The sequence below is a fragment of the Ambystoma mexicanum genome, chromosome 8, assembly GCF_040938575.1.
Source record: "Ambystoma mexicanum isolate Mex_15411 chromosome 8, UKY_AmexF1_1, whole genome shotgun sequence".
NCBI lineage: Eukaryota > Metazoa > Chordata > Amphibia > Caudata > Ambystomatidae > Ambystoma > Ambystoma mexicanum.
Window position 1 is genome coordinate 481,825,912 of NC_090929.1, and position 22,487 is coordinate 481,848,398.

Below are 22,487 nucleotides of genomic sequence, written 5' to 3' on the forward strand. Positions count from 1 at the left end.
AGGAGCTTGCCCAGGAAGGGGGTGATGGAGATTGGGCGATAGTTAGTCGGCAGAGGGTCTCTTAATAAGAGGGTGCACAAGGGAGTGCTTCAGGGGGGATGGGAAGACTCCAGTGGTGAAGGAGTGATTGCAGAAATCAGCCAGGGCAGGAGCCAAGGAGCCGATGTGGTCCATGATAGTTTGAGGAACAGGGGTGAACCCGTTTCGACGACACTTTCATAGATCGGACTTGTCTAGTAACCTCGTCTACGGAGAACAGGGGAAAGGCAGAGAAGGAGGGAGGTGAGGTGGCTGCAGAGAGGCCAGGGGAGGAGCAGAGAGTGGGGGGAGGCGGGATATAGAAGAAGAGAGAGGACAGGATGTCCTGAGTTTTAGAGATGAAGTGAGAAGCCAGTGCCGTACAGAGGGCCTGGGAGGGGACAGGGGAGGTAGAGACTGCGGCATGATTGGCCAGTTCCTTGCAGATTTTAAAGAGTTCGGCCGAGTTGTTTGATGCCGCAGAGACGCGGGCTTGGATATGGGCTCTCTTCTTGGTTAGGACAGAGAGCCGGTATAGTCTTTGGAGCAGGCGGCAGGCCAGTTTGTCAGAGGATGTACACGAAGCACGCCATTTCCTCTCGGCCACCCTGCACTTGCGTTTTAGGATGACGAGGTCTGAGTCGTACCATGAGTTGCACTTGGCTTTGGACTTCAGGCGGATTCTCATGACAGTGGCAAGGATATCAAGAGTGTGTCAGGGTGAGAGTCAGCCAAAGGGGGAGGAGGAGGTGAGAAGGTGGCGGCGAAAGCCTCAACTGACACGCGCTTCATGAGTCGGATGACTGAGAAGGAGGGTGGCAGTGATGAAGGTGGCTTTGCCTGAGGGGTAGGAAAGGTGAGGTGGGAGGATAGGAGAAAGTGATCACTCCAGGAGGAGTGGAGAGAGGGACAGAGAGGGGAAGGTCAGAAGAGCTCAGAACATCAAGAGTGTGCCCTGCAGAAAGAGTCGGCCCAAACGGGAGAATAGAGAGTGAGAGAGAGTCGCAGAGGTCGCGAAAGTGTCCAGAGGGGGGACAGGAGGCATCCAGGTGGATGTTGAAGTCTCCAAGAAAGAGGAGTTGAGCGGTTGAGGCCAGGAGTGAGGAGGAGAGGTCCACCCCCTCAGAGAGGAAGGAGGAGATCTGACCAGGTGGCCGAAACATAGTAGCCACAGTAAGCGAATGGCTAGGGGAGAGAGAGATTCTGCAGATGAGGCATTCAAAGGAGGAGTAGACCTGCGTGGGAGTGACAGAGGCAGGAATCCACTTAGGGAAGATCAGGGCTACACCCCCTCCAGGGCGGTTGGGCCTAGGCGCGGAGAGGATCTTGTAGCCATGAGGTAGGAGCATGTCAAAGCTAGTGACAGAACAGGCCGTAAACCATGTCTCTGTGAGACCGAGGACATCAAGGTCAAGTTCTTCCAGGAGGCGGCAGATATCAGAGGAGTGTTTGACAGCAGAGCGGGAGTTTAGAGTGGCAATATGGAGAAGGTTGCCATCCTTGAAGGACTTCTGAGGAGGGGTACAGCTCAGAGGTACGCCCTTCGGAGGTGTAGAAGGAGCCCGAGAGGGGGCAGAGAGAGAAGGTGAAGGCAAGGTAGCCAAGCTGGAGGCAGAAGAGGGAGGCGAGGTAGCCATAGAAAGGGAGGAGGGAACAGCAAGAGAAGAAGGAAATTGATGAGGCGCGGAAAGCTTCGATCAAAGAGGTGAAGGTTGGCCTGAGGGCCTTGGACCAAGATGGTCCCATTCAAATAAACATTAATGATGACCTTAGAGGAATGGAAGGGATCCAGAAGGGCGTCCCAACGGGTGCCACCATTAATGGTAGAAGAGGAGAAAGGGGAAGAGCACAGAGACCATATGAAGGGTCCGTTGTTCTGGCGAAGGAACGACAAAGAGGATGTCGGTGAGAGTTTCCTTAGAGGAGGCACTGGTGTAGGTGTCGACGATAGGGAGGCCTGGGTTGGAGACCAGGATGTCCTTTTTAAACTTCTTCCTACCAGATTTGGTGAGGAGGGCAGGGTAGTCAATAGAGAAGCAGTTAGAGAAGATAGGAGATTCAGAGCACCATAGAGTAGGTGGGAAGGAGAGAGTGGAGGAACTGGAGGGGACGCTAGAGTTGGCAAGCCGGGAGTGAGAGGCAGGGCGTTGAGCAGTGTGCCAGTATGCCAGCACTCAGACTTGCGTAGCTAAAGACAGGTGAAATCCCACCTAGGTTTGAGAGTCCTGAATAGAGGGAGAAAGGCCTTTAAAAAAGGGTTTGCTTTTATGTGTATATTAAAATGTTCTTCACATCAGGACAACAAGATGAAAGTGTGTAAATCTCAAGTGTAACATCGATTTGTGAGGCTTGCATTAATTTGCATTCTTGGGCTTAGTGTTCCTTTGAGGATGAGGAAAATAAGGTTACAAAGATAAACTTTTGAATTTAAATGTCTATAAGGGTTTAAATATTGTATGATTTTTTTGTACTGTGCGATACAAATACTCAGGTCAAAATTAAGATTAGATCAGCAGGAGCTAAAAAGCAGCTTCTGGGTATCCGGCATTAACCCGCAGGAGCTACCACCGGGGAACCAGGTAGTACATAGCGTTCCGCAAATCTAACTCAACATAAGATGCAAATGTAACATTTTTGCTCATTTTGTATGACCCTTTATGCTTTTGTCCCCCAATGCTTATTTATAGATTGACCCAAATGCACAGCGTTAAATTCACATAGGTGTGTTTTGCTTTTGTTGAGTAGATAATCAAGTCGGATGCTTACATCCTATCATATCCATACCGATCATATCCGTACTGTTATGCCAAAAAATCTACCTCAACCATTTTTAACATTTGTAATCATTATGTGATTTTTTTTGTACATGTATAAAATGTTGTACTTTTTGATTGTCTATTGAATCATGAAGCAAATTCAAATCAAAGAAGCATCTGCTTTCGTGGATCACTGGTTAAGTTTCGGCAACCACCTGGTAACAAGAATGCATTGCCCTTCTAACCCTTTTTGTCCGTTTCTAAAGGTGATGTTCCTTAATGAGGGTAGGTTAGAAGTGGGCTCCTCAACCTCCTGTTGTGTTTGTTGTTTTGCTTGGCATCAGCAGGCCTGGGGAGCAAAGAGTACCTATTGGTACCAAGCTAACCAGGCTCTTCTAGAACTACAGGCAGGAGCAATAGCTGTCAGCACCACTCAATTTCAAACCGGGCTATATTATTGGCTATAATACATAATATTTACACCAACCAGAGCTCAGAAGATATGTGGTCAAATGCCTTAATTACAGAGTGGGTTAGAATCCCAGATTGTAAAAAAGAAACAGTTACGATGGGGCAGATGTTTTCAGGAACAAAATAATGCCCTTGTGCTTCTCTGCTGGAGGCCGAGGCATTCACATGGAACAGCTCGATGAGATAAATGGTTTTAATTTTGAAGGTGGCAGGTTTGGTGAACTCATGTTGATCAACCTAGTTGACTTTATTTTCCTGTTATGGAGGGGTTTCCCCATTGCCTCTCCCAATATATATATATTATATATATCTCCGACACGACGAAACTGGGTCAGCTAAACCTACAATCTTTAAATTGAAAATTAATCATTGCACACTGCATAGGACATTGTAGCAACAGTCAAGCCTCAGTTCCAGACCACTTGATCTGGAAGGCCAATTGGGACCCCAGAAATTCTAGTATAGCAGACAGATTACAGCATGACCAACATTCATTTCCTCCTGTGCAGCTGCCATTCAATGGGGTGCCTCTGGCCAAGCAGAACTGTGCCCCACATAAGAATGGAGGAATCTATTTGCTATGCCTTGGGTTCGTTATTGGGCCTTGCACAACTTCTGCCATGGTCATGATCGCTTGGTGCGTCAGGATCATAAAGAGTAGGAGTTGTCAAACATAGGAACACAGGGAACAAAGAAAGGTTGACTTGTTGCAATATTAATGTATGGATATGGGAAAAGGTAATGCTCTAAGTGGTGTTTAGATGCAAGTTATCGGGCGCAGTGGATAATGGGCACCTCAAGCTGGTAATGTAAATTGCTTACACAATTGATGACTTGTGGTGGTCTGTGTTGCGTTAGTGTTGTCTTTAAGGAACATTTTATGTAGATACATGTGTTTTGGGGCGGTGTATGTGCAATTTTGTTAAGCTGTGTTTTGGTGTGACAAGATGCTTTCTTGGTAAGGGTGGGAGGTAGAATGATTTAGGGGTGGATTACTGTTACCATATCTTGTCCAGCAGTACACCCAAATATAACGGTGGTAAGTAGGCCATGCATTTGCTTCCTCCCATCTACCATGGCCCACGGGGCAAACAGGCTTAGGAAAAGCCCAAGGCATATGGGATGGTGTGGGGAACAAAAATCGCTCCTGCGCCTCCCCGTGTGTTCAGAGCTTGGGAGATAGTGGCGCTCCAGCTCCCAACACGCATGCCAGAAACCAGGATGGGAGAAGGGTTTGACCTCCCCCTGTACTTCCCGTCTATCGTGCACAGGAGCCAGAGGGCAATCCAGACAGCATGTAGTGGTATCCAATGCTGTAGCGGAGGTATCATGCAGGGAAGGAGACAGTGTGCATGTCTGTATACATAAATACATACAAGGGGTTATGTCAGTAAGTGTGCATTAGAATGAGAGTGGTTATATGCTTTAGTATACTGGTACACCTGCGATTATGTATGTGCGTGTATGGTGCTAGTCAGGGTAAGAGAACGGGGAACTGGGGAGGTATATAGGGTCAAGGTCCTAAACTAAGAAAAGTGTTTTTGAACGGGGATGCTGGCCTGCATTGGTGCAGCCAGTGTGGGCATAATTTCTTACAGTGATCTGGCATTTTTACTGATGTTCTGGCCAAAGCCAACATGAGCGTTCTTACATGGGGATACTGGTCTACGCTGGTGAAGCTGCTGTTTGCCCAAAATGGCAGTAAAAATGCTATGCCATGTCAAGAAAGCATGCAAATGCAGCATGGGTGCTCTTACATGGCGATAGTGGCGTACATTCAGCCAGCACGTACTGGTTTTCTTTCTGTGGTGTGACATTTTTACTGACATAATGGGAAAAGACATGGCAGTAGGACCCTGCAGGTGGACAGTGTCCGCCCACTATTTCAAGAGGGCAGGCACTGTCCTTCCTTTACAGAGGAGGAGGAGAAGAAACTTAGCCAAAAGACCACACAAACTGCTTATCGTAGAAAACTTAAACGTCTCATTTTGACATCCTCTATATAAGACAAGTTTGACACAGATTTTTAGTTCTATAATATTTAGCAATTTAAGAGGAAAATATGTTCTCTTTGCAAATGCTAATTGGTCCTGTGCACTTGAAATTATGAAAAGGCAAGTGGGTTGAAATGTGCATACTTCACTTTCAGATATGTTCAATTCCTGTGACATCACTTACCAAAGTGTGAGAGTCAGATCACCCCCCCCAACCCATTTTTTTAGGACTGAGTCACAGATACTGGCCTATATTTGGGGAGCAAGCACGTACATATTTGGACTCAAGACAGCAAAGCATATATAAACCCTGCCATATTGACATGCAGCGCTGGCCAATGGGCCTGCCATAGCCGGGTTCGAGACCTGGCATCAGATATATAGCCGGATCTCAGGATCTGGCTTGCCTCTGCCGGCAATCAACCCACACAAAAAACCAAGGCACTTGCTGCGCTGGGGTATGGAGTGGGGGTGCAGAGCCGCACACCACATATTGCTGCCAGGAGCGCGCTTGCGCATTGTAACCACTTTATTTCTCACCTCATCCCCTGGAGATCAATGGTGAGCAAAGCCACTGAATAGTTCAATGGCAACCCTCTCCACAGCACCTGTGGTCAGAGGAACTGGCTGAAATGTGCGGGAGCTGGCTCAGAGCAGCCGGGGTGTGGACAGTGTAGGCTGGCAGGGGGCGATGCGGCTTCAGAATACCAGACCAAAGGAGAATAGTAGTCCAAATCTGACATCCTTGAGATCGCACCCCGCATAGAGTATCTGGGTGCAAATGTGCATCCTACACTCATGGAAAAGGTATTTCCAAACTCAAAAATGCTGCTGAAACTTGCTTTCACTAGTTCTTTTAAATGTTTTCCTTCGACTAACACAAAAATACCCTATAATTTCTGTGTCCCTTAGTTTGTGTTTTATCACAGGTTATATTTATAAAAAGGTTATATGCTTGTCAAACTGCTTAATCACAAATGTTTGTTGTGCTGACAGCAGTCATTAGGAAATTAAACTGTGGGTTCATGGGTGGCAAGTTTGGATTTTCACTAGAAGGACATTGTTGGGGACGGACCCCCAGGTATGCCAGAGGGACACTGGACGTCCACGGACTTGGAGGGCCCAACACCCTCCCCCAGGATACACAGAGGAATCAGTCAACTGCAAGTTCAATCTGTGGTTTATTATTACAGACAAAACCAACAGGGATCAGTACCGGAACAGAAAATATTCATGCACATCTCACTCTTCCTCTGCTCGCAGTCCGGTTTTACTTCCAGATAGCGTCATCACCTTGTCATAACTTGGGCCCCTCTCCAGAAAACCTATTGGCCCAAGTGATTGGGTATTCCATTACATATGTAGGACATTATAGATGCTATTCTACTGGCCCTCGCATGTCAGGTGGCTGGCCTGATCCATCCCCAAGTCACTAACTATAACATTGTTGCAGTGTGGTGGATTTACCATTGCTTCTTGCCCGTTGCTAGCCACCTCTGGGGTACTAAGCTGTGATTGGCTAGAACCGACGTGCCCAAGCCTAGGATCCGCAAAGGATTTCAGCTCACGGTGTACCTCTTCAAGGTAATGAGAACGAATGTGTCTGCATTGTAACTTGTGTGTACCACCTTTGCTTATGAGAATGCTCTCCTGACCAGCGAAACTCTTGTTGCATACTTCTTGCAGTCTGTCTGGTGGCCTGAGGCCAGCTCTCCTTTCCCACCGTTGATCGCTGTCCCTTGTCTGCTTTGGCTGCGTCACATGTTCAGAGACCGCAAACTTGAGCTGTGTGGCTCTGAATTATGGGGATTTATCAGCATTTTCTGCAGCTGGTCCCTTTGTCGTCTGGGGATTGGAATGTCATCCGTATCTCTTGGCCTTGGCTGTGGGTCCTGTCTCACACGTCTTGCTCTCTGTCCAGCCTGAATCAGCTCAGCGCGTCTCTTGCTTAGAGGCCTGCTGTAATTTATCTAAACCTTATAATGCGGTTTCTACAGTGTTCATGCTATAATACATTTCAATAGGTTAGTCGCACGTGGCTCTGTCAGGTCCCATAGGTGCTTCTGCAGTTCCAAAGGGTTATTCGCATGTAAGCACCTGCAAGCTCTGCTCAGGATCTCTTGCGTCTTGCCGTTTCTGCATTTGACAAAAATAATAAAAGCAATGACAGTAAGTTTATTATCTGTCCTCCAACTATAGAACTGTACGCTCGTGTTCATGTATTTGAGTGCGTGTTTGTGTCCCGAAGTCCGGATGGCAGGTGTGCTTTATGTCTAACGCTGCTATGTCGTGGTGTCTCTAACGAAGTCAGCAACATGGCTTCTTGGTGTTTAGTCCAAGCTGTACAAGCAGGTGCAAGGCATAAATTAGTTTTCAAAAACTGATTAGCAGAGTTTGCCAATTACATTTTTCTTGATTAGCAAACAAACCCATTTGATTAGCAATTGTGTACTAATGTTTTTCATGCCACCAGAAGATACTTGTACCCAAGATATAAAAGGAACAACAATATAGCAGTTTTGTGTACCGCTTAAGTAAGACATTAGTGAGAAGTCGGGTCTTAAAAAATTCTTTAAAATTCCACTAGACCTGCAAGTTCATTAACTTAGTTTACCCACTTGACTAAAGAGACATGCCCTAGACCCATGGCAACGGACGACAACACATTTTAATGCACTTTCTGTAAAATGGTGCATGTCACCACAAACCCACTTTAGTTTGGCACATCGCTGCCACCCAGAGGCCAGCCATGCACATTGAAATGTTTATTTGAAATTTACTGCAAAGTAAAGTTTTAAATAAAAGTTTCCAACATCCCCTGCAAATGGTACTGGCCCTTCTTAAAATCTACTTGACTATTCAAGTGGGAGAAAATACTTTGCGAGCCCTGGATGAGTGCCTGTAAAGAGGTTAGCTGCATGAATGGACACAAATAAATAGATATGATAAAAAGGCTCTGAAAAACAGTTTGGCCAGCTCGCTCTACTGCAGGTGCAAATATATAATGCAATCATAATCATAGAGCAAAATGAGCTCTGGAGGCCGTGTACAGTTTTGCAGTAGGTCTGTAGATGTACAGACTGGATGAAACTATTGATCGCTACTTTAAGTAAATATCAAGTTAGCTTTGTGTATTCATTATGTATAAGGCTAAGCAGAGTGGATGGCTTAGCAGGCAGAGAACTGGGCAAACTACAGAGAATATTGTAGTTTGCGGCCATCTCATTTTCAGGATAGTGGTTATAAAGCAACATGGTAAGATAGGGGATCAGATCATGGGTTGAGCAACAGTTGCAAGCTGTATGTAACCTGCAGGTCACAGGACTAGGTTTGCCATCAAAGCATCTAGCCGCGTGGTCATTCACATTTTCAAAAGTGTCCACTAGTCAATATGACGCATCTTCCTCAACAAAATTAAATCTAGTTGACACTGAGATTCAGATGCACTTCACTGAAAAACATGGAGACAATGCAGTGTTTCACAGTAGCAATACTGTATTTATGCATCATGTAACCCATTACATTTTTAGAAAAGGAATTAAAAGCCTTTTTTCCTAACACATACTGGTCTTTGGCAGCCAGGATACAGTTAGCTTAATAACAGTATTATCCTGATTATTTCTGGTTTGCAATGATTTTAAAAAGAAAACAAAATATGCGTAGCAATCCCACACAGGCCTTTTGGCACAAGAGTGAATGGGATGATTACTGATGCACTGTCTCTCCATTAGCCCCTTCGAACTTGCAGTAAACAGAGAAAAGAGTGTGGAGAGAGCTCAGACGGTAAGAGAGGAATTCAGGGTGAGCTGTGCCTTCATTGAACAGGGTAACTTAAATAGCTAGCTTTGCTACACAAGTGCCAATGTAATTAACAAACCTACAGAATTTCAAAGCAAATTGCTCCACGACACTGCTTATTTTATGCCTTGCGGTGTCTCCAATCATAGCAGGTGGCTCTTAAACCACGCAAGGATAGATCTCTATGTCCCTGGGTCTGTACGGCTGGCTGAAAGGATACCTCTCAATGTATTTGTTAATCATGGGTCTGTTGGGAATTCGTCCAAAATAGATGGGGGATTGCATTGTTTTCTGGCCTTCTTCCTTGTCATGAATTTAGTAAGAGGGGGTGTGGGTGGCAGGGTTCACCATCCCTCTTCAGTAGAAATACCCCCATCTCCGCCCTGAATATTAGCAAGCAACCGGCCCAACGCATGCCCTGGGCAAACATTTTATAGCACTTGGAATTGCAAAAAGTCATACGATTAATCGTTTTTTAATAAACAACATCAGCAACTGTCTCTCAACCTGCTGAGCTACCGCGGTAGCCTTCTATTGAAGAGTGTATCTTTGCATCCCTTAACGTATTAAAAATCACTGCATTACCAACAGTATTTTGGGTGCACCGCTGCCATGAAGTGATTTGAAGTGGAATTGATTTACAGTGTAGAGTATGGAACGAAGCAGCATGAAGGAAATGGCATTTTTATTAAACTATTATTTTGAACATTTTCTTTTAGTGGAGTTCAACTGCAAGCTATGCCCTCTCAGCGCCTCACACCCTCCAAACTCTGCCCCCACTTTGCAGGATCCCCCCTATATAATTGTTGTATTACCACCATTGTGGCCAAAGGTATTTATTTATTGGCATTTAGTTAGGGTTACAAAAGCAGCACCCCGGTTGGGTGTCAACATCAATATCAAATGATAAATCTTCCTTAATCATATTGCAATAAATCAAACAGTAACTACAAACAACAAATTAACTTTAACTGTCTCCGAAATTGTTCTGTATAGTGTTCGGCAGGTTGCCGACAAGTTGGATGTCAGGGGTTTGGGGTGGGGGGGCGCAAGAGCCCACTCAGGAGTCCTCGTGGCCTCTGATGGACTGACTCAGATGGCACAGTTGGCTACTTGGATCAGAGAATCCTCCCAGTGGGTTACTCAAGGGGGTTTATCATCCGAAGAGTGGAATAATTTTGCCATGGTGTCTTTCCATGCGGTTAGTGCCATACTCGAGTCTTCGGTGGATCTAGCTACACTGTCCTCCCAGGCTTTTGTTTCGGCGTTCGCCCATTTCTCAAGTTCTTTACGCCACACTGTGAAGATCGGACCTGTTGGTTTTTTCCATGACATGGCCATAGTCCTTTTAGCTATTATACACACTAAGTCCATCAGCTTAACCGAGTGCTTGAGTTTAGCTAATCTGCGATAAGTTCCCAAATGGCATTCAGGCGGGGTCCATTTGTATCTGGTTAACCCCGCCCCCTCGCACGTCTGCTTTATTTTGGACCAAAGGGTCTGAGTCTTGATACAGTTCCATAGCATGTGGACCAGGTCTGCATTTTCAACCCCGCACCAGGTGTAGTTCGGTTGCATAGAACTGTTGAATGTAGCCACTCTATTCGGTGTTAGGTAAGTGCGGTATAATACATTTATCTGGATCAATCGGAATCTGTGGTTTCTAGAGACCTCCTTAGGGAACGACAGTGCTCTGTCCCATTCCTTGTCCGACATTACCCGTCCTATGTCTGTTTCCCATTTGGACTTTAGTTCCACGCTTCGGGGACTAGGAGTGTCACTTAGATGGCTGTATATTTGGGACACCGCTCTCCCACCATCTCCTAGATTATATAGCAGTGTTATGAAGGGGTCCATGTCCGGTTCTTCAGGCCAGTTTACCCATTTTGTTCGAGCTATTTTCTGAATCTTCTGGTACCAGATGTATTGGCTAGAGGGAATACTATCCTCCACCTGGAACGCAGAGAACTCCCGGAAGGTTCCCTCAGCGTATAGGTCCCGTCCAAGTGTATACCCCTTTTCTTTCCCAGAGCCTGACATTATCTAGTTCGGTATCAGCTTTATCCAGCCCCGAGAGCAGTGGCATTTCCGGGGGAGTATGGTTGCTTTAGTTGCTTAACCTACTGGTCCTGTGCCATGTTTTCCTACCTAGGGTCACTAGAAAGGGTGTTTTTCTTAATAGGCTCTGAGGGGCCCTAGATCAGTTCTTTCAAACGTATCGGGAAGATCATGGACTGTAACAAGGGAGTTTCTGCCGTAGTCTCGTCCGCTAACCATTTGGTTACAAAGCCCATCTGTGCAGTAAGGTAATATTTCTCTAAATTTGGTAGTTGGATTCCACCCAGTTTGTATGGCAAGACCAATGTGGACAGAGCCACCCGATGTCTGCCACCCCCCGAACCGCCCATAGGAAGTCCCGGATTATTGAATCTAGCAATCGGAAAAAGGGTTTAGTGATATAGAAGTGCACATTTTGGAATCCATATAAAAATCTAGGGAGAACAATCATTTTAATTATGGAGGCCCTGCCCATCATAGATAGAGGCAACCTAGCCCAGAATCTCATGGATTTACGCAGTGCTGGTAGCGCCGCCTTTACGTTCATGCATTAGTTCCGGGGTGTGCATTATCTGAATCCCAAGGTATCAGAATTAAGTGGTTTGCCAATTTATGCCCAATGCTGGGAGTTCCTCAGCAGTCCTACCTTTTAGTCCCGCTAGAGGAAACAAGCAGGACTTGGTTTTGCTAAATTGTATGCCCGATACCTTAGCGTAATTATCAAGGACTTCTAGCATTGTTGGTACATTGAGGTGAGGATTGTTGACGTATATCAGTACGTCATCGGCAAATAATGAGATGACGTGATCCACCCCGCCTACCCTTATGCCTGCGTCAAAGAATTGCTGCCTAAAGTAAATGGCAATGGGCTCCAGACCCAATATATAAAGCATAGGTGAAAGTGGGCAGCCCTGCCTGGTTCCCCTACAAATGTCCCATGGCTCTGACACATTTCCCAGATTTCAGCCGTGCCCTTGGTCCGTTATAGAGGATTTCGATCCACCTAATGAATCCTTGGCCAAACCCGAATCTCTCCAAAACCGCCACCAGCCACTCCCAATATATGGAGTCAAATGCCTTAATGGCGTCTAATGACAATAGTGCATAGTGTTCATTACTTGTATCAGTTTGAGCTATTATGTGTTGGAGTCTGCGCAGATTCATGGTCGTGTTACAACCAGGTACAAAACCATTTTGGTCCGCATGTACTATGTCTCCAATTACTTTAGATAGCCTCTTGGCTAGGATTGTCATGAGTATCATAACATCATAGTTAAGCATAGCAAGCGGGCGGTAACAGTCACACCTATCTGCGGGTTTGCTAGGCTTGAGCATCGGGACCACCAGTGTTCCCTTCATGCTATCAGGTAGGGTACCTCTCTCATAGGATTCCAAGAAGACTTCGTGTAATAGCGGTGTCAAGGAGGATTCATATGCCTTGTAAAATTCTGGGGGTAGCCCATCATTGCCCGGAGCCTTACATGTTGCCAGGGATCTAATTTCATCCGTTATGTCTTCGGGTGTGATGTCCATGTCTAAGGTTTCGGATTGTGTAGAATTTAGTTTGGGCAGGCCAATCTCATCTAACATATCCAATATTTGGTCGTGGGGAACCTGGTCTGTATGGGAATATAATTGTGCGTAGAAAGTATCATTGACGCCTTGTTGAGTGCTGCGAGTGTCACCAAACTCATCTCGCAATGTAGTGGTTATATGTTTGGGGTGTTCTTTTTTGCAGAGCCAGGCCAATAACCGGCCAGGTTTATCTGCCTCTGCGTGTGTTCCATTTGTTCTGGTGACAAAGTCGAATTTAGATAATCTGCTCCATCCTTCAGCGCAGTTCTTACTGAGAGTGCCAAGTCCCTCTTCTCTCTTTGGGGTGTCTACAGGGGCTGCTTCCAGTCTCAGAATTTCTTGTTCTCCCCTGTCTAGTTTGCTGCGTAAAGGTTTCCTGATGCCACCTGCCTTAGCAATGATTTCTCCCTGCATTACTACTTTTAGGGCATCCCATAGTATGCCGATATGTTCTACACTTCCAGTGTTTTCGGTAGTTGTCTATGGACTCATGCAGCTCTTCCTTAAATGCAGGGTCTTTTAAGGCCTCCACAGGCATTCTCCACATGGAGATGGGGGTTTTTGGGCCAATATGATTCCATTCTATCAGCAGTGGAGAATGGTCCGATATGGTTCTCCCCAGGTATTGTGCATCTCCTATCTGAGGTAAGTGCTCCCTACCCACAAAGAAATAATCTAGCCTAGTGTGGAGGGCATGTGGAGACGAGAAATAAGAATAACCTTCTTTCTATTGGGTGAAGTTCCCGCCAGACATCTGCCAAGTCTAGTCCTTCAATCATGGTTTTTAGGGAAGCAGTGGCTGTTGGGGGGCCCTTTGATGGAGGCCAGGATCTATCTAGTGTCGGGTTGTGGACACAATTGAAGTCACCCCCCATATAAAAAGGCCATTGCTGTATTGTAGCATTTTGGAGCCCAGCTCTTTCAAGTGTGTTGGGATATTATTATTGGGGAAGTACGAGTTCACGATGCACATTTCCTTTTGCTCAAAGGTCCCCCATAGTATCACATACCTGCCTCCTGGATCTTTTACTATATTGGTGAGTTGGAACGGTACGTGAGGGTTGATCTAGGTGTAGACCCCTCTTGCGAATCTAGAATAGGAGGCCCCAAAGCAATGTCCCACCCAGTGTTCACTAAGTTTCGCCTCCGATTCAGCGGTGCAGTGGGTCTCCTGTAACAGGGCTATGTCCACTTTTTTCCTGTGTAGGTAGGACTTAATTCTATTCCTGCGGAGATAGGTGCCTAGACCCCGCACATTCCATGTCATTATCCTGATTTGCATAGCCATGGTGTTTTTATAGGGGACCTAAGATCAATCCGCCCCACACAAGAGCCAACTATGAATGTGGCCAAGTCTCCACAAAGTCCCTTCAGTTGTAGGTTGAAGCCCGCTAAGTTCGCTGCTCCTGCCCTCCCATCCTCAGTCTTCATTTTATCAGAGACTTACCAACATTCGCAACCTCCATCTCGAAGGTTGCGTCGAACGAAGAAAACAACAAGAAACTGCCCCCAGCAGTTGTCTCAAACTCACAACGCTCGGGTGCTCCCGAGCCTCTCCAGGCCTTTCGGTACGGGTGGTGTGTAGGCATTGTGCCTGCACTGTTTTGGGTCGGGTGGGTCGTAGGTGGTCTCGCACTTGGTCCTTCGTGCTCCTGCCCAATTAAGACATCTGTTCGTTGCAGGTTCAATTAGGGCTTCACGGGCATGGTCGTGATTGCTTAGTTCCATGTTCACTTACATGTATAGTTTCAGTCGTTCCTTTGTCACTTATTACCTTTCTCGAGTTCTTCAGTCATCGGCGAGACTATTGTGTTCAAGCCACATATTTGCAGCTGCTGGAGTTTCAAGGAAGATTGCCTTTCCTTTGTATAGTACTTTAAGTCTTGCTGGGTACAATAGCATGTACTTCAGGTTGAGTTTCCGTAGTCTAGCTTTTATTGGTATGAAGGAGTTCCGTGCACGTTGCACCATGGGGGTGTAGTCGGGGTATACAACTATTGTGGAATCATTCCTCTTGATCACTCCACCCTCTCTAGAAAACCGCAATATTACCTCCCTGTCTCGGAAGTTTAAAATCTTTGCCATTATTGGACGTGGGTACGAGCCCGGTGGCGGCCTTTTCTGAAGGGATCTGTGGGCATGTTCCACAGAGGACGCTTGGGTGAGTTTACCTGCTCCGATTTCTTGAAGTAGCAGCGTTTCTATGAACTTAGTAGGATTCGGGCCCTCCATGTCCTCCGGAATCCCGAAGATTCGAACATTATTGCGGCGGGCACGTCCTTCCGCGTCCTCGGAGCGGGATTCTAGCCTAGCCACTGTCGATTCTAGTTCCCGGACTTTTGCTTTCAGCTCACGGGTATCTTCGCAGGTTTCCCGTAGGGAGGTTTCAGTTTTGGTCACCCTTTCCGTCAGATTGCGGGCGTCTTGTCTCATTAGTTGTATGTCTGACCTGATTTCTCCGATCTTATCTTCCATGGATGTTCGTAGGGCCACAATAGCCTGCAGAATTTGAGTGTCTCGAGGGTCCGCTGCTAGGATTGGTGGCTCCGTCGCGGGAGTGACTTCCTGCAGTGGTTGCTGCTTCGGCATAGCTGTCGTGAAAGCATCCATTGTTACAGTTTTTTATCTGTTCTTTGGAGGTGACATGACCCGGCTGAGGGGTTCCAGTGTTGTATGGTGGGCTACAAGCCCTAGCTTGGAATCCGAATCAGAGTCCAGAGGTCTGCTGTGGAAGGCCCCAGTTCGGGTATTACGCAGTTACAAACTAGAATCTAGTGTCTAGCTGCTCACCAATCCACATAGTCCGTCCCCGGCATTCAGTATTCAAACGTAATGATCCTCTGTGCCACAATTTGATTCAGGTAGGTGGGGCAAGAGTACTAGTTCAAGGCACACATGTGATCATCCGGCTCTCCCCTCCCTTTACACTCTTCTGGAGGTCCCGCCTGGCTAGTGGTGTTTACAACCCCGATGAGGACTGTGGTGGTCGGCGCCGAAAGGCAGTGTTCAGCTTAAAGAGGATCAGTCACTCACCGTGTTACTGCTGTTGGTGTCCAGGTGACCAGGGCGGTTTGCGGCTGCGAGTTGAGACAGGCCACTACAGCGTCAGCGTGTCGTGCTATTTGCCACGTCTCAGACATGGGATCATGTCCAGTGAGTCCCTCGTGTTGTAGGCTCTGCGCGGTATAGTAGCTCCTTCTGCAGGTTGAAATAGTTCAGTTGCGTTGTGTACGGAACTGTTCCTGCTTTGCCTCAGTTGTCCCACCCGTTAGGGTTCGCCTCTTATCTCACCCGACAAGTGTTTCGGTTCGTGCTATGTGGAGACTTCCATCGGACGCGTTCTAGGTCTCCCGACCAGCAGACGCGGCTCTGGTGTTCCACTGTACAACTATCTCTGTATCCGGCGCCAATTCACCCGCCCGCCGCACTGTAGAAGCGGTCTTCAGCGGCGCACCCCGTCCTCGTTCCAGTGCAGCGACGGGATTCCCACTTCCTCTTATGTTCGGCCGCCAGCCGGGGTCTTCCGCCTCACTCAGAACGTCGCGTGAGCGCCGGTGCTCCAACTCAGCCCTGTGTCTCGCATGTAGAGGCGTAAGTCGCGTGTCACTTCGGCTGACCACAAAGAGGTCACAGTCAGCAGTCCCACCAAGTAAGCCTGCCGACACTCCGTGTAGTCTTACTGTTGCAGTACTCCGTCCGCCTTCGCGCTGGAAGCCGCCATCTTGGATGCCGCGGGGGAGCCTTTTCAAAAGCTCTGTTCGCAGCGTTCTCGGTGCCGATTTCTTCCGTTACTGTGGTCGAGTGGAGCACAATGATCCTTCTGTGTGCCCTTCGATTTGTATATCTGCACTTTCAGTTCAGACGCCGTTATGTCGGCTGCTTTAGGATCCTGAGCAGGAGCACGGCGGGTTGCCGACTGCTGGCCATGCCCCCCACGGGGCCAAAGGTATAATGAACCTAACATCTATTGGACATTTTCTTGTGCTAGACTACAAAACAGTGTAAACGGTGCTGTGGTTTACCCACATTTTCACATTAAGTGGGCTGTAAAATGCATTGTTTTATACAATGTCCTCTTCAGCCCTGTTCCTTGGCCCGGGCGGAGCGGGTGACGGCCCGGGGAGCAGGAGCTAAACAGCTCAGGAGTGGGGCGCAGTAAGGGGCCCACCCAGAAAGCGGACTCTGATCTGGCTGCACAAAATATTAAGCAGCCTGCTGTGCCGTGAGTGCTCCTTTGGAATGTGGGGCTGGCTGCTCTCTGCCGACTTTTTGATGACTGCGGTGCGTTCGGAATATTCAAACAAAAGGAATGCATTCCAAACACAGCGTGTGAGATACTGGAGTCTCACACCATGTGCCCCTCATTCTTTGGTTAGACATCCTTTTAGGTGGGGCAATTTATAAGTGAATGCTTATTTCAAAAGACATCAGTGTTAAGGGCTAAACATGGGGCATTTTCATTCAGCAGGCCAGCACAAGTATCCGTTAACTTTCCAAACCTATGCATTCTTCCAAGAGAATTAAAATGCCACACAGAAAAAAGTTTAAAACTATTTTCAGGTCTCTTTGACATACCACAACTTTTTTTGTATATTACTTTTTAGTTAAAGATGGTGCATCCCTGTCATTTTCTTGCTCAAGTATCCTAGTGGCTACTTTGGGACATAGACTAAATTAATCCGCTCAGCATCAACAGTCTTTTAATTGTCTAAACAAGGCAACCATTGCCTAGCGCGCACACCAAATGGCTCATCAATGTGACTTAGCACCTTGATTAGGAAAATAGAGTTCATTGTGTGTCACCAGGTAGACAGTAATTCTTGACAAATGAATGCAGTGATGTGTGCATCAATGTTTTGTACGTTGCACAAGCCATTACCATGTTGGTTAATGGCGTCTGCGTAGCACTCCATTATGTAACAGCACATATGCCTGTTTTTGTCTGATGTGTCCAATGTCCGTACATAAAATAGCATACTGGAACGTTTTGTGTGTGTGGCTCCAAGGAGCATGCCATACTGTGCCCACACTTTAAACGCATAAAGCAATAAAAGAAGTTGCCTCAAATTATACATCCACTAGGCCAAACACCCTTTCTACACTGCCACACCATGATTTTCACTAGCTGCAGGAGAGCACTAATAAGAGATGCTAATGCCGGCTCTGATAGATAAAGCATGGGCCTGCTAGTTTTTGCAGAACTAACCCCCGAGGCCTGCGTAATAGTAAGGAGGTAGTGGCTGAGGAACTGTGGACCGTTTACCATGCATTAGAAGCCGGTTTTGTTTAAAAACGCTTCACCAGCTTGGTAGTAGTAAGGCTAAAGTTTGTAAGAGGTACCATCCTTTCTGTGTATCGTTTATTGGGTCTCTCTTCTACGGCGTCCTGTATAGATATAATTACCAAAAGATGTTTCTGCATTGGTAGTGTTGGGCATGCTCACACAGCATGTCTTGACCCAGCCCTTACTCATCTAAAATTCTTTAGAAACAAGAAGCAAAAGAGCCCTTGTACCCCATTTGAGTGTCTGATGTTGCAGCCAATTTTTACTTGCATCCAAAAAACCTAAGCTGTCCAGATAAGTATGTATGGTTTATGATAAACATTTTAATGTTGGGGTGAGAGTTGTGAACAGTGATGTGAGCACCAAGCCGTTAATCCGTTATGAATTTAAAGATTCACACATACAAACCTTTTATCACCGACTTGTTTATCCAATATAGAGATCTCTGATCACGGTTATAGACCTGAAAGGCCCTGTGATTTAACGCAAAGCATACAGGAACCCTCACTGGTGCTATTTGTCCCCTTTCCTACCCCTCTCAGAGGTATTTTGAAGAGCAGAATAAGAGTGTACCAGACTGTCCATCTTGGAATGATAAACTGATGTATCCTGAGTCAGGTAAGGACAAGGAGCAGGAACCAGTCGGACCCAGGTAAGTTGCAAACAGACAAGATGCTTTATTTTTTTTAGGTTACAGCATAGAGGTGGGAGAGAAGGTACAAAGCATCTACTCTGGTCCCTTTCATAACTCTTAAATCCACAACCGACATCCTTGGAACCCCCAGGCCTCCAGCACTCTACACAGCATTCTCAGAAGCCTAGCTTGCAGTCAGCCTCATAGATTCAAGATACAACAATAACCTTCCATCAGAAAATAATTTACACGATTGGTCTAGTATTGCCCCTTGAGAAATACAAGTCAGGTGGTACGAACAGAAGACCTGCAACACAGGGCGAGTGTGCCAGTATAGGGAGTTTAAAACTGCATTCAGACATGCCTTCACTAAGAGCAGGTGACAGAAAAATAATTTCATTCGACCGCAACAGCTGTGCTTTCACATTAGAATTATTCTGTATAGTATTTGCATTATAATGTAACGACACCACCTTCAATTATATAGCAATTATTTAGTCGTTTTGAGGAGGGGTTTTGACGCAGTTTGGGAGTGACGTGTGCGAGTCGGAGGACGGGCAGGTTTACATTCGGGCGTTTCGCCCTGGGCACCAAGTTGGCTAGAAACTGCCCATGTCCTCGTGGGGAGAATACTCGTCGGACGGTTGTATTGCGCTCGCTCGGGTGTGCACCCATCCAAAATATAATCAGCTACCGTTATACCCGTACCCAACGCCCTCAACACACTCCCACAAAAAATCCCGGATAGCGAAAATCAAAAGTCTTCACCCACATAAGTGGGTCCTTGTTGCTTTGGGCCAAAAGGGAAATTAAGTACACATATTTGATAGATATAGGATACGGAGATAACAGGCAACTGAGGTCAAACGTCACCAGTTGCCCATAGTCGAGATGAAACGTTAACAGAGGCCCACATCAAGAAATGCAAAGGACAAACAAACTCGTACTGCAAATATCAGAGGTGACAAGTAGGTCATGCATGTGCGCATGTCTCACCCGTGCGTGCTTCAGCACCTCCTGTACCCGCCAGTAACGGTCCGGTCCCCGGCTTCGCACCCATCGAGATAGACTGAGGAAAACCATGTTATTACCGCAGATTCGGGCTTACGCTACACTTTCCTGTTATTCGTATGAAAAGGAGAATGCGAAACCTTAATCGTCGTAGTATCTAATTCCCATTCAAGAAACAGACCATACTAACGCCCCACCTACTCTTCTTCACGTGACTTGGGCACGTTTCCACCCCCTTCCATGCACGTATCGTCTGACGTCTGACATCATTGTGTCCCTCTGATTTTCGTGAGGGTAGTGGCTAGTTCTCGCTTGAGAAACGGACCATAGCAACGGCCTGCCTACTCTTCTTCACGTCACTTCCTAGTCATCATTGTTGTTTTTCCGGAGTAACGAAGCGGTTCCAGAGCACTTTTAGTGAGCGCTCAGCGGGAAGACGGTTGCTCAGTGGATGCCGTGCAAGTGCAACGGTTGATACTAGTTCCCATCCGAGAAACGGACCATCGGTTGTTAGGGCCATTTCTCAGATGGGAAATAGCTGCTTCAGTGTGAGTGAGCTAGTTCCCATTAGAGAAATGGCCCTTTTTTGCCCCCTAGTGGCTAAGTCCTGCATAATAATGGGAACTAGCCCACTCACACAGAGAAGGCTAGTTCCCATTAGACAAATGGCCCTTTTTGCTCCCCTAGTGGCCAAGTCCTGCATAATAATGGGAACTAGCCCACTCACACAGAGAAGGCTAGTTCCCATTAGAGAAATGGCCCTTTTGCCCCTAGTGGCCAAGTCCTGCATAATAATGGGAACTAGCCTACTCAAACTGAGAAGGCTAGTTCCCATTAGAGAAATGGCCCTTTTTGCTCCCCTAGTGGCCAAGTCCTGCATACTAATGCGAACTAGCCTACTCACACTGAGAAGGCTAGTTCCCATTAGAGAAATGGCCCTTTTTGCCCCTAGTGGCCAAGTTCTGCATAATAATGGGAACTAGCCCACTCACACAGAGAAAGCTAGTTCCCATTAGACAAATGGCCCTTTTTGCTCCCCTAGTGGCCAAGTCCTGCATAATAATGGGAACTAGCCCACTCACACAGAGAAGGCTAGTTCCCATTAGAGAAATGGCCCTTTTTGCCCCTAGTGGCCAAGTCCTGCTATATCCCATTAGAGAAGTGGCCCTTTTTGGCCCTAGTGGCCAAGTCCTGCATAATAATGGGAACTAGCCTACCCACACTGAGAAGGCTAGTTCCCATTAGAGAAATGGCCCTTTTTGCTCCCCTAGTGGCCAAGTCCTGCATAATAATGGGAACTAGCCTACTCACACTGAGAAGGCTAGTTCCCATTAGAAAAATTGCCCTTTTTGCCCCTAGTGGCCAAGTCCTGCATAATAGTGGGAACTAGCCCACTCACACTGAAGCAGCTATTTCCCATCAGAGAAAGTGCCCTCCGACCTGGAAAGGCAGAAAGGTCCTCTCGTCTAATGGGAACTAGCCCACTCACACTGAAGCAGCTATTTCCCATTAGAGAAAGGGCCCTCCGACCTGGAAAGGCAGAAAGGTCCTCTCGGCTAATGGGAACTAGCCCATTCACACTGAAGCAGCTATTTCCCATTAGAGTAACGGCCCTCCGACCTGGAAAGGCAAAAAGGTCCTCTCGTCTAATGTGAACTAGCCCATTCACACTGAAGCAGCTATTTACAATTAGAGAAGCGGCCCTCCGACCTGCAGAGGCAGAAAGGTCCTCTCGTCTAATGGGAACTAGCCCACTCAGACTGAAGCAGCTATTTCCCATTAGAGAAAGGGCCCTCCGACCTGGAAAGGCAGAAAGGTCCTCTCGGCTAATGGGAACTAGCCCACTCACACTGAAGCAGCTATTTCCCATTAGAGAAACGGCCCTCCAACCTGGAAAGGAAGAAAGGTCCTCTCGGCTAATGGGAACTAGCCCACTCACACTGAAGCAGCTATTTCCCATTAGAGAAACGGCCCTCCGACCTGGAAAGGCAGAAAGGTCCTCTCGTCTAATGGGAACAAGCCCACTCACACTGAAGCAGCTATTTCCCATTAGAGAAAGGGCCCTCCGACCTGGAAAGGCAAAAAGGTCCTCTCGGCTAATGGGAACTAGCCCACTCACACTGAAGCAGCTATTTCCCATTAGAGAAGCGGCCCTCCGACCTGCAGAGGCAGAAAGGTCCTCTCGTCTAATGGGAACTAGGCCACTCACACTGAAGCAGCTATTTCCCATTAGAGAAGCGGCCCTCCGACCTGCAGAGGCAGAAAGGTCCTCTCGGCTAATGGGAACTAGCCCACTCAGACTGAAGCAGCTATTTCCCATTAGAGAAAGGGCCCTCTGACCTGGAAAGGCAGAAAGGTCCTCTCGGCTAATGGGAACTAGCCCACTCACACTGAAGCAGCTATTTCCCATTAGAGAAGCGGCCCTCCGACCTGCAGAGGCAGAAAGGTCCTCTCGTCTAATGGGAACTAGGCCACTCACACTGAAGCAGCTATTTCCCATTAGAGAAGCGGCCCTCCGACCTGCAGAGGCAGAAAGGTCCTCTCGGCTAATGGGAACTAGCCCACTCAGACTGAAGCAGCTATTTCCCATTAGAGAAACGGCCCTCCGACCTGGAAAGGCAAAAAGGTCCTCTCGTCTAATGGGAACTAGCCCACTCACACTGAAGCAGCTATTTCCCATTAGAGAAGCGGCCCTCCGACCTGCAGAGGCAGAAAGGTCCTCTCGTCTAATGGGAACTAGCCCACTCAGACTGAAGCAGCTATTTCCCATTAGAGAAAGGGCCCTCCGACCTGGAAAGGCAGAAAGGTCCTCTCGGCTAATGGGAACTAGCCCACTCAGACTGAAGCAGCTATTTCCCATTAGAGAAAGGGCCCTCCGACCTGGAAAG

At 47.2% G+C, this 22,487-nt stretch overlaps 1 protein-coding gene across 1 annotated transcript in view; it reads right to left on the minus strand.

Moving 5' to 3' along the window:
- MRPL20 (mitochondrial ribosomal protein L20) overlaps positions 1 to 19,831 on the minus strand; it is a 146,513-nt gene extending 126,682 nt beyond the window's left edge. The window contains exon 1 of the mRNA XM_069610121.1: positions 19,585 to 19,831. Coding sequence (XP_069466222.1) covers positions 19,585 to 19,671 — 87 coding nt within the window. The 5' untranslated portion in view covers positions 19,672 to 19,831. The remainder of the gene's footprint in view (positions 1 to 19,584) is intronic.
- Between the last annotated feature and the right edge of the window lie 2,656 nt (positions 19,832 to 22,487).